Below are 16175 nucleotides of genomic sequence, written 5' to 3' on the forward strand. Positions count from 1 at the left end.
ATATGATCTACAACACGATTAATAACTAATAACTAGCTCTATTAGAGCAGCGTTGTCCACATTTAATGGGGACCAACTTTAAAAAACGTCATAAATCGTGAGACTTTGTACAAAATGTGAGCATAAATCAACATTCCTGACTATTTCTGCATCACCTTATAGTTTATAATCACGAACAGTAAACCAGCTTTAGGAGAACTCCTCCTCTGCTGCCTCAGAAATATAAAATATGATATAATAGTATTAATATGACTGGGAGTCATTTAAACAGTCTGTGAGGCAGGTTTCAGAAAGACAGAATACATGTGATTATCTGATATTAAATCATTGCTTTCGATGATCGATGAATGGCTGTTATATTTGACCCCCCCCCCCCCCCCCTCCTCCACTCAGCTGCACGGGAGTCAGTTTACAGGCTCGTACCTGCCCCCATCCCCCCTCCTCCCCCCGCTGGAGGGACTCCCTCCCCGGCGTGCAGCGCTCCGTCAGTGTGCCCGCCGTCCCCGCAGCGCGCAGCTCCGCGCACAAGCACAGTTCCGTCCCGGAGAGCGAGCCGGATCTCCGCACCTTTACCCGGGGAGCAGAGGACCACGGAGAGCTTAGAAGAGCGGATACATGCGGGCTGATTTTGTGGTAAGTTCTCCGTGGATTCGGGGAGGAACTGTGGGATTATTTTTTGACGTTTTCGCAGTTTTTTACGCGGATCGATTACGCTCACGTGCATAAATGACAAATACGCAATAACCTGGCAGCTAAGTTAGACTGGTGTGTGCGTGTGTGTGTGTATGTGTGCGTGTGTGTTGTGTGTGTGTGTGTGTGTGTGTGTGTGGGAGACTCCACGGCAGGTGACGTGGTACACAACCCTCCATAGTGCTGTTATTAAATACAACTAAACTGGACACATATGCGCGTTTATATTATGGTGCGTTCAAGGCCGATGTGTCTGTGTCTGTGTTGTTGTGTAGAATTAGAGTGTTAGTGAGTGTAGATAATCCATCAACAACACAGCATGCTGGATTTCATCTGAAACTTTCCTTTTTGTTGTTGAGGATCCTGATTGGCTGGGTTTTGTTCAGCATTGAAGTTCAGTAATAGATGGTCGGTGTGATTAAAGCAGCAGATAACCTGGGGCAGCAGGTTTATCCCATCTAACTACACTAAATATTTACATCTGGATGGAATCAGGAGGGGGTGGGTGGGGGGGGGGGGGGGGCACAAATGAGGCTCTGGCTTCCAGACGTCTAATCAGGGAAGAAAAGTTCTGTGATGTTGAATTAAATGAAGCGTTTTCCGACCAATCAGCTCATTTATGACGAGGTCACGGATACCGACGTCACCTGAGAACCTACAACAGAACAAAAACAGCAAGGTGGGGGTCCGGAGGGGTCGTTACTGCTAAGATAGACCGTCCCTGCTCCCGAGGAGACAATCACATGCCCTCGGGGTCAACTCCACCTTGACCCCCCCGACTCTCTGCTGGTGCGTTTCATGCGTTGGTTTGATCGGTGTGAGCTCAGGAGCATAAACAACCTGGAGGCAGACTAAACAGACCACACATGTCCCGTAAACACCCCCCCCCCCCCCCCCAGACGCGTTGGTTCGGCCCGGTGCAGCAAGGTTTAACCCCAGCTTTCTGATGCAGATCCAACGTGATCGATGAAGCTTTGACTCTTACTCTGGTGGCCACTTTCTCATTCGCTGGAAAAATGTCTCAACTTTCCGTTTTGTTTGAGCACGTTGGATAAAAGATAAACTTCTATAGGATTTCCTCATAGTTGTGGGTGTGCTTCGTTATGCATGACGTATAATGGATTACTAGGAGGTGGATTCAGGCTCGTTGACTCCTACGACATGATTCATGATTCCACTTTTGAAAAGTTTGAAAACCTGCAAATGTGACCCGGCTTGTAATCCCAGCCTGAAAGCTACGGTGACTCAGGCTTCACAAGCACCTCCAGCCTTCACGTCGAGTGTTTAAATGCAGGATTCACGTGTGTCCTCGGTGCTCTTCATCCAGCTGTAATTCGGCTGCATCTGTGTGTTTGATGCTGATCCCAGCGGGGCAGACAATGCTTCCTCCCGTTACAGACCGGGGGGGATCTCCATCTGGGGTGTTGACAGGAGCCTGACATCATTAACATGACTCAATCAAACGCAGTTTAGGCAGCCGTGATGTGGAGGACGATGCAACACGAGTATCTCGTTGACTTGATGACTTTTGAGACACTAAACTCGAAAAACAGAAGCTGCAAAGGTCAAAAACTGGAATATCATACAGGATAAAATCATCTTTTATTTACCGTCTTCCCTCAAAACAAACTGTCTTCACGTGTATAATCTGATGAGTTTGAGCCACATGAGTTCTGACACAAAGGATGATATTTCATCTTTTATTTTAGTTCACAATGGGCCACTCATGTGTTTCTTATCACTTCAATATCAGCGGCACCACATTCAAGGCACCGTTTCTCTTTTCCCTGCAGGGCGCAGCCTTGAAAACGTCGCATTTTTATGTCGAACATTTGTTCCGTTTCATCCCCATTACGCGTAAAGATCCCCGAGTTATGGCGGGAAGCTCGAGTTTCTAATTAGAGAAGAAGAGGGGGGAAAAAACGCACCCTGCTAATGACATCATCTCCCCCCGGCACAGTGTGTGTGTGTGAGTGTGTGTGTGTGTGTGTGTGTGTGTGTTGCCGAACGGCAGCTGGTTTTAGACATTTGAGGCTCACAGTGTGAGCGTGAGACTTCAAACACCGTCAGGCTTATAATTTAGCTTTATTGCTTCTTGTCGCCTTGTTTCGGGCCTTTGTGGAGCTTTGTCTCCGGGAACTTCCTCCAGGAAGAAAAAGTCACAGTTCTCAGATTCGTCCAGCAGAAAAACAACATATTCAGGCCGGCAGCCAATGATGAAGTGATAACACTCGCCATCCAACCTGCCATCTACTGGAAGCTAGTGTTGGTTCATGGATCATTTCACGAGCTTATTTTTAAAACATGGATGTTTGTTTGGCGTGAAAACTTCACTTGTTGGCTGATCTCCTGAAAGATTTACGACGTCTTTGAATGCGTTTCTGCAGAAATCAAAATCTGCATGTTTGCGTCCGTTGAAATGATGTCATCATGATCATAATCCGTCCTGTCATCCCTGAAGTCCTACATCACTCTGGCTCTATGGGACCCGAACTCAATCCATAATTCACCGTGACCAACGAAGTCACACAACGTGATCTGACAGATCTCCATCTCCTGGCGGTTCCCCCCCATGTGTCTGTGTGTGTGTGTGAGTGTGTGTGTGTGTGTGTGAGTGTGTGTGTGTGTGTGTGTGTGTGTGACAGCTGTGAGAGCGGAGGCCCTCCTCTCCGTAATTGTTCACAGTCGGCCCGGGCGCCGCTGTAGCTCTGCCACATCCCATCACGCTCATCGGGCTGCGCTCCCTCAACCGTGAGGAAGATGACACAGGCCTGGACGCTCCCTCACACACAGGAGGGGGGAGGGGGAGCTACGAAACCTCTCCCGGCTCCTCCAGATGTTTTGTGATTCTGACAGGAGAGGGGCGAGCGGCGGGGTCTCTCTTTCCGTGGGACTCGGAGGGCTGCAGGTCGCTGGGTGGGTAACGAGACAGGACAGCCGGCAGGTTCAGGGGAGGCTAACGGCTGGAAACAGGAAGAGGAAGGCTCTTTGAATTATTTTCTTCTGGATGTTTTTTTGGGGAGAAATTGGGCTCGTTTGAGGTTTCGGAAATCTACTCTCTGGTGCGATGGGGCCTCAAAAAACAGGATGTGATGGAGCATCCTGCCTCCGATACGCAGCATCAATACAAAGTGTTGTACTAGATGAACCTGATCAAACAGTGTTCAGCTGTGTAGGCAGCAAATCAATACTGGCACCTTTTAAGTGGTGGAGGGTGTGTTACTACACAGCAGGGGGGGGGGGTATTTGGGGACACAGCACAGCTGGAGCAGCTTTAAGCTCCGACCCCAAACAAGGTGCCGCTAACCTTTTACCGCTCGCATCGGCAACACGTTGATGATGTGTCCGTGTGAAAAGAGGGACGTTTGTTTAGCCCCTCCTCCTCACACTTTCAGGAGATTTCACTCAAACGCAGGTACAGGTGTATAACGGTGTTTCAACGTCCTGGTCCGCGAGTCAAACAGCTTCCATCCGCCAACGCGTCTTTCATCCCTCCGTCCAAGCAGACATATGCCTGGCAGAGTGAAAAAATGTGCCGACTTGGTGGAAATCAAACATCTGGCGGCCGGCCAGACAGCGCTGTCTTTCAGAGCGTTCTCACCAGCTGAGTGCTTAATGAGGGAGCCCAGTGTGGGAGCCGGCCTTCATCATTTAAGACTGGGAGATGGAGGGACACGCCCACATTTCTGCTGTATGAACAGGACAGGCTCTCTCTTTTTTTCTTTTTTATGGGAGAGCTGTGTTGCCCAGAGTTGCACACACACACACACACACACACACACACACACACCCACACTGTGGTGGTTTGTGCTGCACACACACATAAATTCGGCAGACATGTGGAGGTAGCGGCAGCGGCGGTCATAATTTACAGAACAATGCTATCCAGAGCCGGGACGTCTACTCGGTGCAGTCTACATGCTGGGTACAAACTCAACCCTCAGTGTCTTCCCCCACACACACATCCATACGACACACTGCACACACACACCCTCAACCAAAGAGTCAGCTCATAGATGGAACTGAAACCCTCTAATCGATGAACTAGCATTGTCTTCTCTTGTCTTTGGCCTAGTGGAAACAGTCGGAACTGCAAGTCATGTGACATAAAAAGTTTTGACGTAGACATCGATTTCAAAATAATCGAAACTCGTGTTCGAAAGACATTTTTTAATTGTTTTAGATGTGAACCATCAGGTCTAACATCTGTCTTGGCTTTTATAATAATAATAATAATAATAATAATAATAATAATAATAATAATAATAATAATAATACATTTCTATGGGGATCCGGGTATACGTCATCTCCTTGTGAGTCCACCAGGTGAACAGGAAGGTAAATCAGCTGAGCTCAGCAGTCCTGGACCGGGAGGAGGGTTCAGGTGTCTCTGGTGTTGTGGATCATTAGGTTTCCTGGTTCCCAGCATGCACCTGGCGTCTCACGACACCCGAAGCTGAGCTGAAATTCTCATTTCACTCATCCTCTAAAATCTAAAGATCCGTTTTCAAGTCAAAGGTCATTGTTGCTTGTGTCCAGTTATTTGTTTTTATGGAGCTGAAGAAAGTGAACACTGAGTGACTCATAAAACGGGTCAGAGCGGTTTAATGATCAACAGCAGCTCTTAGTTGAGGAGAAACGGAACGAATGCGTCTGTTGATAAAAGCAGGAATAAATGTGGACGTGTTATCTCAGCAGGCGTTATCTTTGGGTGTTTCAGCGCCGATAAAAGCCTGACTTACAGTATAATGGCTGTTATAGGTTGACTGTGTCACATGTTCTAGCGGCCACTGATAGCTCCTATTTTAATTATTACCTCTGATTAGTGGAATATATATAGATAATAATAATCTAGCTAACAAATCAAGCTGCTGAGTTTTGGTGTATAATGTAGTCTTAAATAATAATATGTAAAATAATGACAAAAGTAAAAAAAAAAAAAAATTGTTGAGTATTAGTTTTCAAAAGTGTAAACTTCTGTTTGAAAACTGCAAAATGGTCATTTCTTTAAAAACCGGCTAATAAGCGTATTAGCTGAGTATTCTCCAGTTTGGCCACCTGACTGTAGAACGTCCTCACTTCCTTTCTGACACCTGACCCGTATCTCTGACTCACACTGACATGTACGCCTCCTATCTTATCACTGCCACCTTAAAGCCATCCACCATGCCACCTTAAAGCCATCCAGCCTCCTTGGTTCGGAGCTCCCGTGCTCAGCTGTCTCTGCGATGGTTTGCTTTGAATGACAAAAGAGCTGCAGCAGTGAGTTAAGAGCCCATCTTGTCCATTTTACAGTCTGGGAGGAGACGTATTCAGGCCGGGGGTCCCTCAGCTCGTCCCAGGTGGTCTACGGGGCGTGAATGTGGAGCCCCGAGGCGCCTCCAGCCGTAGATCAAGCCGCTAACGGCGCTCAAGGCCTCACAATGGTGATGGGGTTTACAACTTAGTCTTTGAGGGGACAGAACACTCTAAAAAAAGTCTGGAATCTACTCTTTTTTTAAATAGACTCGTGAATGTAAATGTCTAATCTAGAATAACATGAACAATTCGTAACTATGAATAAACATTTCCATTTTCTCAAAGAAAAAATGCAATGTTTTATGGGTGGTATATAAAATTATTACAGAAAAAATGATTTTAATTATAGCTAATTTTATTGTTTTTAGGTGGAAATATCTTTTATGAAACACTGAAGGAACCCAAATAACGAAGATATCATGTGAAATTAAAGTTACAAACTGTATTTTAACTATGGAACATTTTATGGCTGAAATGGTTATTTTTTACAGTGTAGCCTACGCGTCGCTCCATGTCTTGTGTTTTACTGTCACCATGTCGTTATTTGTCCTTTCCCCTCCCCGACTAATGAGGCAGATGACCAGGTTCGGGCCTGTCCGTGGGCCTGGAGGAGGCCTTTGTTGTGGCTCATTAATAATGCAAAGAAAGGTCGGCGTGATAATAGAAGAAGACACCTCCTTCCCTTTGTCCTTCCACCAAACAGACTTCTTTGGCTCTGTCGTGTTGGTTAATGACCGAGCCGGACAAAACTCATGAATCGTGCCTCATTAGCCGCCACGCGGGCGCCCCGTCCTCACACTGTGGAGAATCGATGAGCACAGATGCTTCGTTGTGACATAAAGAGCTTTGGTTAATGTTTGGACGTTCGTTAGTCTGTGTTGTCTTTAAAAGTGGTGCCAGATGTTAGCGGTGAAGAAAGAGAGGAAGGATGGTGTCTCTCATCTGTCCAGATGAATGTGACAGGTGAATTCATTCCCGAGAGCTTCAAAGGTGGTCCTCGTGAGTCTATAAACCTCTTATCGTCGTGTTTACCTCGCTGAAAACATAATTCACGCCGAAACTTCCTTTCACCTTGTGATCCGAGGCCAGCTGGCTTCTCTTTGGCTCCAGATGAAGCGATCCTTCTGTCGGCTCTCTGGAAACAAACAAACACTTCCTGGCTTTTGCATTTTCTTTCTCAGCTACTTTCTGGGGGTTTCACATCAGGAAAATAATCGATACGAAAACGCCAACGTTGACCCGCGATGTGTTCTCAAGGGATGGAGTGTAAGTTGGCCAAACAAAGCCGTTGATTAAAAGGAAAATTGACATGACGGGGCTCTTGTCGGGGTCCGAGCATCGAAATGTAGCATGACACGAAACATCTGGTTCCTCTTTAGCTGCATGGGGGCGCCTGGATAAGCCTCCCCTGCAGGCCGGGGAGGGAGGACACGGGGGAGGCAGGACACGGGGGAGGCAGGAGGGGAGGACAGAGGCCAGACAGGCAGACGGAGAGGAGGTTTTATTAAAGAACGGAGAGTCGGGAAGGTGCACTGGATCATGTTTGGACTTCTTATCAGCGCACGTTCCACAGATCACAGATTCACTTGTTTCTGTTCGTTCGCTCATGTTTTATGTATCATGAAGCCAGAGATGGACCTTGAGCTACCTGTAATATTCAGCTGTAAACGGAGTGCCTGTTGAATTTGTGATTTCTGTAACCTTCTGAGCTTTGGACGTCGACATGTTGTGTCTTTTCTCGCGGCTGCAATGAAGGTAATTCACAGTTACACCAAACTGTGATTTTCCCTTCTAAGATTGCTTCATTCAAACAGTTTCAAAGTCCACAGGAAACAAAGACTTCTTTATGTCTTCTTTATTATCCTATCGTGACCCTTCAGATTCATCGTTCTGTTCAGTTTGAAAATGATAGAGACGCACACAAACACAGGAAGAGACAGGAAGGAGGTGATGGATGAGGGAGGACAATGGTGGAGGCTCTGTGGTATATGGAGGAGACGGAGGGCAGGAGAGTGTATGAAGGTGGAGGTGGGGTTGTTCACTATAGAGATGAGACAGAAGGGAAGGGGTCAGAGGTTAATGATGACCTACAGTGAGTAGAAGAAGGAGCCAACTCACGCTTTTTCACAAACCCTGAGATCACAGGAGAAGAGGCTCATTACGGTCAAAGGAGCTAATGGTGGCCATTGTTCTGGAGCAGATCCCCGCTGAGTCACTGGTTCACTCCCTCTGTGTGCGTTGTTAACGTAACGAATCATCAGCTCGCTCTCAGTGACGTTCCAGCTTTCTCAGTTTGAATTCACGTTTAGGAGAGTTCTTAGTCGACTTTTCCGGGTAAGACGTCGAGTCCAAAAAGTCCTGTGACTCAGACTTGGAGACCGAGATAACACCTGGAGCCAGAGATGACCTCTGAGGGAGGCTGGTTTCCTTCAAGCTGCTGATGTCAGATTCAGTCAGCGCACGCCGCCGTGACGAGCACAAGGGCTGCCGAAATCACCTGCTGCTCTCCATGTAGTCCACCATGTAGTCTACTATGTAGTCCACCATGTAGTCCACTATGTAGTCCACCATGTAGTCCACCATGTAGTCCACCATGTAGTCTACTATGTAGTCCACCATGTAGTCCACCATGTAGTCCACCATGTAGTCTACTATGTAGTCCACCATGTAGTCTACTATGTAGTCCACCATGTAGTCTACTATGTAGTCCACCATGTAGTCCACTATGTAGTCCACCATGTAGTCCACCATGTAGTCCACCATGTAGTCCACTATGTAACTTTTGAAATATTTTCTATTATTGACGATGACTCCTTTCCTTCTTACCTTTCACAATAAAAGCCCAGCTTAAATGACAACCACTGCATGTATTACCAAAATAAACCATGTTGGTATTTATGATGATATTCTGCAGCCACCGTTGATTTAACACTGAAAAGTAGCACAAATATTGTTTATTGTTGTGGATTGTTGGCTCAGTTGCTGTATTCATATCATGTTGCATACTCCCCCCCCCCCCCCTCCATCAGGTTTAATGCCTGTTTGGGTTCCCATGGCGATAATCCCTCTTTAAAGCTGTGATTGCATCCTCATCCATTATGAACGCATATGGGGAACAGATTGTTCTGGAAGAAAGGTGTCTAATAAAGAAACGCAGTCACACACCGTAACCTTCCTCCTCCTTTCAGGCCCTTCTTTTCTTTCCACACCTGTTGAGACATTTTTTCTACTGAAACAATGGTCGACTTTCCCGAGCTCTGACATCTGGGAAAAAAACAGCTAGTTGGCTCCGCCCCCCACCCCCTCCTCTGTGTGAGCAGATCGGAGAGTAGAGTTACGTGAACGTAACACCTTCTAATGTGTCGGTAGTAGTTTAGTGTTTAGTACAAATAGACGAGCAAGCAATACTGTGGAATCATTTAAGAGCATTTAAAGGGGATGGAATCAAATAAATGCACCGCTAACGGAAACATTTAGCTCTTTTAATGTGAGATATTATTATTTATGATAAATATAATGCATTCATGAATGTCTAGTGGCACACAGCGCTAGTTTTAAGAAAAAGAGGTGTAAGTGTGACTAAACGATTGTCTTTTTTGCTGACAGAGTTCTGATGTGATTTGAGCGTCAGCGGCTCTTTTTGTTATCTCACAGATCAGAAACGCTTCATAAATGTGAGACGGAAAAAGCTTGCCTGAAGTGTTTGCTTGTGTTCGGCCACTATCAGTGGGGTCGTGTGGTTCGTCCTTAACGATGAGACATGGATCCGTTTTCCTGCCGGGGAGGTCGTGCATTGTTTTACCTCATGTGAAGGAAAAGTTAAAATAGCATTGGATAACACTGGAGCAGACCTGAGGGGGAACCAAACACCCCACAACACCCGCCTGAGTTCAGCACGCGGGTCATTAATCTGCCCAGACGGGCTCTTAATGCAGTTTGAAGGGAAGTGAATGAAAAACAGGCTCCTCTTTTGCCTCCGGGTATTTATATACAGCATATCCAGCCTTATATATTATATTGTCTTTGCAGCTTTTATTTCATTTCCAGGGAAGCCTCTTATGCTGACACACACACACACACACACACACACACACACACACACACACACACACACACACACGCTTGCTTATAAGCTCAGGTGCAAAACTAGAGCAGATACACAAATATACCATGACATGCACATACATGCACAAATGCATGGACACATGATAGCTGGGTTGTTTTCATGCTATAAATACTCCGCGGGTAGAGCCCATAATAGACGCCTGCAGCCTCCGCCCCCGCTCCCAAATATTCGTGTCAATTCAGAGAACAAGCTGTTTAACCGTGACGATGAACAAGTTATTACTTCAGGAGCGTATCGGTTTAATTGAGCAGAACTTCAAGTCGGTCTCGTTTTCAGAGACTCACGAAGCTGTCAGTTACACAACAGAGATCAATGCGATGCAGACAGCAGAGTGCCTACATTCAAAGACAAACACATTTAATATACAACATCGATTTTGAAAAAGCCGTCATTTTGAAACAGCAAAAATAATTATCCAGACTGACTCCACTGCCAGGTTTTCTCCCGTGTTTTAATTGAATATTAGCTTCGTGTATACACACATGTACAGGACGTTCCTCTGATTGTCAGGTGTTTCTCTGTACGAATACATACATAATGGTTGGTAAGACAGGATGTTGTATTTGCTGAGCTGAATAATAAATCCGTTCTTCCTGTGCAGAAAACACGTTGATCAGCATCTGGACAACAGACATTCATCTTGCATTTAACACTTACAGGAAGTTACAACTGTCTGGACAACAGACATCCGTCACTTTAAAAATAAAAAGAACACAGCTTACCGCAGGTGGGCGGACACAAATCAGACGAAAGATGAAGAAAAATGCACGCATTGGAAATATTACCAACATGTGCCCTTTAATTAAATTTATGAAGTTGCTTATATCATGTTCAGCGAGAAAGGAAAACACATTTTCTCTCACTTTTAAAGTGTTACTGGTTCAACATGCTAACAGCCTGTAGTCGACCTGCACTCTCATTGACTCAGATAGGAGTGTCGTCTTCTAAAAGTGATGCTTATTGTATTTAATATGTATGGTAGAAGGTCAGCGAATGCTTATACGTGTCAGCTCTGCATTGTAACTCCCTCCTGCTTTAAATAAGCCTTCGTCCTTCCTGCCATCTGGTTTCTGTGGCTTTGCCCTGAATTACACTTCCAACTAAAACCCACTCTTTCTCTCTGTCTGTTCCCAGGAGTCCAGGCAGGTGAGGTGAGGACAAGGACGAGATCTGCATCCGCCCCCCCCCCCCCCCACATCTGTCCATCAACGTAATCAAGTGCCTCGGTGCCGGCCACCCCTCAGGTCACCTCAACCACGACGGGCGCCAAGCAATCAAAGTCTTGACCCGGCGTCTCTCCGACGGCCCGCACAAAGCAAATATTTGAGGCCATTATATGTTATATCTCCAGGCAGCCGCCGCTGAAAAGATCAACAGCGAAGGGTGTTGTTGGGAAACAGAAAGGGAGAAGAAGAAAACGTGGGGGAGTGCACCCTGCCTGCTATTTCTGCTGCGGTGTGGCCACGGAGCGTCTCATTTGGGAGTGCTCTTTGGCTGACAAAAAAGGACTTCCCTGTGCCCTGCCTGCCCATCCAAATGCCTGTGTAAATACTGGATAGAGATATCAATTTGTCTGGGCTCTAACGTTGCCCAACAAAGAGACTCTAAGCTATCTATAGAAAACGTTACAACAAACTTGGACTCTGTGGTCTTCTGAATTGCTACCTATCTATTACCCCTCAAGGAAGACTCCAGAGCTGCGAGAACAGGAATGAGAGCTGTTTTCTATTCTTAGAAACTTTTGCAAACTCACTAAGTTTGAAAGGGCCAACAACTGCTTTTCTGGGGGACACCCAGAAGCTGATTGAGAGGCTGCGGTTTTGATGCCAGCTCAGTAAATCAACATGAAGCCCCTAACGCCAGCTGGATCCCCGTCTCCTCTGAGGCTCCTCAACAAGGGTCCGGACTACCTGCGCCGCCAGATAGACGTTAGAGGCTACGGCCGCTCAATCAGCGCTGTGGAGAGGCTTGAGGCGGACAAAGCTAAATATGTTAAGAGCCAGCAGGTGATCAACACCAAACAGGAGCCTGTGCTGGTGCCCTGTGCTACCCCGCCGCCACAGCCCCGGCGAGCTATATCCGTCCCCGGTACCACGACGCCTCTGCTTCCCCCACGCCGATCATCCAACACCCCCTTTTCTACACTCTCGGGCTCGTTCACCTCCAGGGATGAGAATGAAAATGACGACTCCAGGAAGGAGAACAGACGGACTTCTGTTGACGTCGAGGCGCATAACAGGAGCAATGTGAAGAATCTACTGCCTCCCAGCCCCAGAACTCCTGGCATTAACATCTTGGTGGCGCCACACAGTGCCCCCGTACTCAGACGAAGCACAGGCAAACGCATGCTGAGGCCCGACTCCCTCGTCATCTACAGACAGAAGAAAGAGTGCAAGAGTCCGAGCGGCGCAGCGGTCGGAGAGAACACGGAAGTGAAGAGCTACAGTTTTGTCCGCCGTCTCTTCCAGGGCTCCATGAGGGAGAAGAGTGGCGAAGGAAGAATCCAGAAGATGGTGATCGGCGAGGAGAAAGCACCATCACGGGATGGAGACTCCCGCATGTCTTGGACCAATGACAAAGAGACTACGGATGGGGGACCAGGGAGCAGGAGGTCTAGTAAAACTGACCCAGAACGCAGCCCGGGGTCTTTGCCCAGCCCAGGGTTTAGCTGTATTCTTGAACAGACTAAGAATGGATTTACAAACGGTACCGGCGATGGTATCACCAATGGCAACCACTCAAGTCACCACGATGATGACGAGAACGACCCATGGAAGCGGGCGTCGCCCCCGCCGGCACCCAGAAGGCAGTTTGGGGAACTGCGGCGCTCCCAGTCGGACCTGGATCTTCGCTGCTCGGTGGCGTTGTCGGAGCAGGAGCATTTCTTTGACTTCTGCGGTCTGGACGTGGACATGATCGAACGTCTGGGCCGAGCGAACTTCCTCTACGGCGCCAGCTCCATAGACACGCTCTCGTTGGCCCTCCGCAGCGTCGTCGGGGACGGCTGCACGGAGCCCAGCGAGTTCTCCCAGCACTCGGGAGACGGGCTGTTCCAGGAGGAGCTGGCCGAGCAGCTTCCCACTGGCGTGTCCATCATTGAGAGGAACGCTCGTGTCATCAAGTGGCTTTACGGGTGTAAGAACGCTGCTCGAGAGGGACCCAAAGAGTCTACTGTTTAATACAGGGGACCAGGAACCAGGTGCCGTGGAGCGCTGAGAGTCTGAAGGTCTTCTCTAGAACCAAACAAGAGTTTATCTTTGGATACAAAAGTAAAAGGGAAGGAATTGATTGCAGACCTTTTACAATTTTGTGCAAAAACGTGTTGCTATGAACCAAAAGTCAGCGCGTGAAATCACTGAATTCCACTTGAATTTCAATATAGCATCGGCTGCCATTTAGCTAGCGACATCGACGAAAATGCACTGTAGAAGGAAAAAGTAGCTACTTTTGAGCCGTAAGCAGAAATGCAAGTCACAGCAACTAGCGAGGTGTGATTTTTCTTTAAATTTCAGCTGCCAATGTCACTGAGGGTCAACTAAAGGTTTGTTTCAGCCGCCAATGTGTTTCTGCACATAGAGTTAGCGCTCCATGGCACACGGTTTACCTTTAGTCCCTCGCCCTCCTGAACGCCAAAGAGACTGTTTCTTCGAATGAAAGGACAAAAACTAGCGACTAGTTATCTCCGGTCAGATTTTTATTGTATTTATAGATCCTGTGGACGTGTTGTTTGGGTACAGACGGACCTTACTGATGAATGCAACCATTTATCCTAGAAAAAATATTTTGGTATCTGTGTGTGTGTGTGTGTGTGTGTGTGTGTGTGTGTGTGTGTGTGTGTGTGTGTGTGTGTGTGTGTGTGTGTGGAGTAGGCCGTTGCTGTCCTGTTCATTAGTAGGCTCACAAGGCACATAAGTGTATTTTTGTCACGGTTTAGCGTCCTCGACACCAACACTCCCTCAATGACTAAATTAAAATGGAAAACCACTAAGCTATGTTTTTTTTTTTTTCTAAACTGGAAAACCGTTGTGTGATTGTGAAGTGAACCATGAGTACCTCATTCGGATCTGTCCCAGTTTAGTTTGTGTATTGCTTTTTCTTTTTTTTACGACTAAAACGCAGGCGTTGGAACAAACATGCGAGGCGCCCCTGTGGGGCTGTTAATGCACTGAACTGGACAGAGAGGGAGGAAATGACACAGACAGAAATAGAGCTTGGACTCTTTGCAGATTCATCTCGTATTAACGTTAAAACACTGAGCTGGATTCAAGGGAGCATCTGCATCGTGGAAGACAAGGAGACACGCCTGGCCAGTCATTTTCATCATTTTCATCTCATTCTCTAAACCCCAAAAAGAGGGTTGATTCTCACATAAAATAAACACTGTCCAATATTAACGTGTGACACAGTCATTGATTACCATGGCTAATGATTCATGTGTGTTCATAGTTTAGAGCTGTGTGAGCTGTATGGTTGCAAGATGGGAGCAAATACAAGCACAATTAAATCACAAAAATGTCATGAAATAATAGACACATCTCCAAAAAGCAAACCCAGTGCTCAAACCCACTTTCTTTTAACCATCTGGCAGTTTATAGATGTTTAACCTTCAGCTGGCTCAGAAGGAGCAGGGGAGGCTGAAAGCCGCCATCTTTTCCCTCTGATAACCACAGATCCTTCCTCACTTCATCCATCCTTCACTGATTCTCACTCTATCTCCAGGAAAGCATGCCACTGAAATATGAAGTGGGGGTCCGCTGAGGTATGTGGGAGGTTAGACTGGCATTCTGGGAGTTACTGAACCAAATGATATACAAGTGATAAATCAGCACAATTACAGAACATGCAGCTTTGATAAGAATTATTTTCTGTATTCATCATCGGCGTGGTTGACTTCTGAAATCCCCTTCAAGTTGGACTTGTTTTGAGTTTGATATCTCCCTGTTAAAAAAACATTTGCATGTTTACAAAGTGTCTCCATGAAATACTGAATCTCTTTTTAACATATATGTATATGAGAGGTTTAGTTTTTATTCCAAAGAGGATTGTGTATGATCTACACAGCAAATAAACACAAAAATTAAATACAGTATTTGTGTATTGGTGATTTCTATGTGGTCCCTGTTTGATGTGTTTTTGGGTGATTTTGCATTTCCTTTTAATTTACAATGAATTAACATTCATTGTTTGATAAAAATGTGGTAAATATTGAAGAAATATGATATTGGATTAAATGGCAGCAGTCAATAAGAAAGCACAAAGGAAAACCTGCGAGCGTGCTGCTCTTTAATCTTCTTCACGGTTTGATGGTCGACTGAATCACTGTTGTGACGCCGGCTCGTCCTTGACTCTTCCTCCCTCCGTCACGTCACGTATCGTTTTTCACATTATCTCAAGTGGCTACGCGCTAATCCTTTTAGCATTCCCTGCATGCTACGCTCTTGAGTGAGTTGCGACAGGTTGTGCTTATAGACAAGGAGGCCTCTGTGTGGTCTGATGCTTTGTCTACGCCGTCCGACAGCCAGACTCTTCCTCACACGCTTTGTGTCTCCTCTGCTGTTTCCACCTGACTCAGCATTTTTGTATTTTAATCTCAAGGGGAAATAAATCCCCCAGTCTCAGAGCTTTAATCTTGTGTAAGTCAAAATATCACTTTCTGAGTTGGTCCATCAATTGTCAGTAAATCTGAATGACATTGAATTTTTGTTTGTTTTAAATTAAACTTCTGGCTTTCTTGCTGAAAGTTAAATCAGAAGGTCGATACCACTCAAGTATGGAGCTAGAGGGCGTAGGCAATACACTTAGCTTAGCATTAAGGCTGGAAACAGAACAGTTAGTTTACAAGCCCGGCCACCGTTCATCGAGAAAAAGCCTAATTTATTCATTACAGATGCAAATTACAAAACGTCACAAGCCAGTAAAACCATCTGGTCCGTCCGGCTATGAGTCGGTCCCATTATTCACCGTCCACGGAGCGGATCCAGGGTTGGTCTGAAGACGACTTCACCAGCTGTTCAGCCTTGAAGACTGATTTAAATTCACAAAAGATTTCTATTTTAAGCAG

At 46.3% G+C, this 16175-nt stretch overlaps 1 protein-coding gene across 2 annotated transcripts; it reads left to right on the forward strand.

The window, feature by feature from the left end:
* Window positions 1-494: 494 nt before the first annotated feature.
* fam110d (family with sequence similarity 110 member D) lies at window positions 495-15180 on the forward strand. 2 transcript variants are annotated; one of them, XR_014598303.1, is made up of 3 exons: window positions 495-633; window positions 11249-13950; window positions 13981-15180. XR_014598303.1 is itself a non-coding variant. In XM_084026780.1 (2 exons), the coding sequence occupies exon 2, from the start codon at window positions 11959-11961 to the stop codon at window positions 13291-13293; it is 1335 nt and encodes a 444-aa protein (XP_083882906.1). In that variant the 5' UTR covers window positions 495-633; window positions 11249-11958; the 3' UTR covers window positions 13294-15180. The 2 variants fall into 2 exon arrangements, 1 of the variants encoding a protein (XP_083882906.1); XM_084026780.1 differs by having other exon boundaries at window positions 11249-15180.
* Window positions 15181-16175: the final 995 nt, after the last annotated feature.

Source organism: Eutrigla gurnardus (assembly GCF_963514095.1).
Source record: "Eutrigla gurnardus genome assembly, chromosome: 14".
Lineage (NCBI taxonomy): Eukaryota > Metazoa > Chordata > Actinopteri > Perciformes > Triglidae > Eutrigla > Eutrigla gurnardus.

What these genes read in the sequence shown, in the direction of transcription:
- fam110d (XM_084026780.1), top strand. Translation starts at nt 11,959, where the DNA reads ATGAAGCCCCTAACGCCAGCTGGATCCCCGTCTCCTCTGAGGCTCCTC.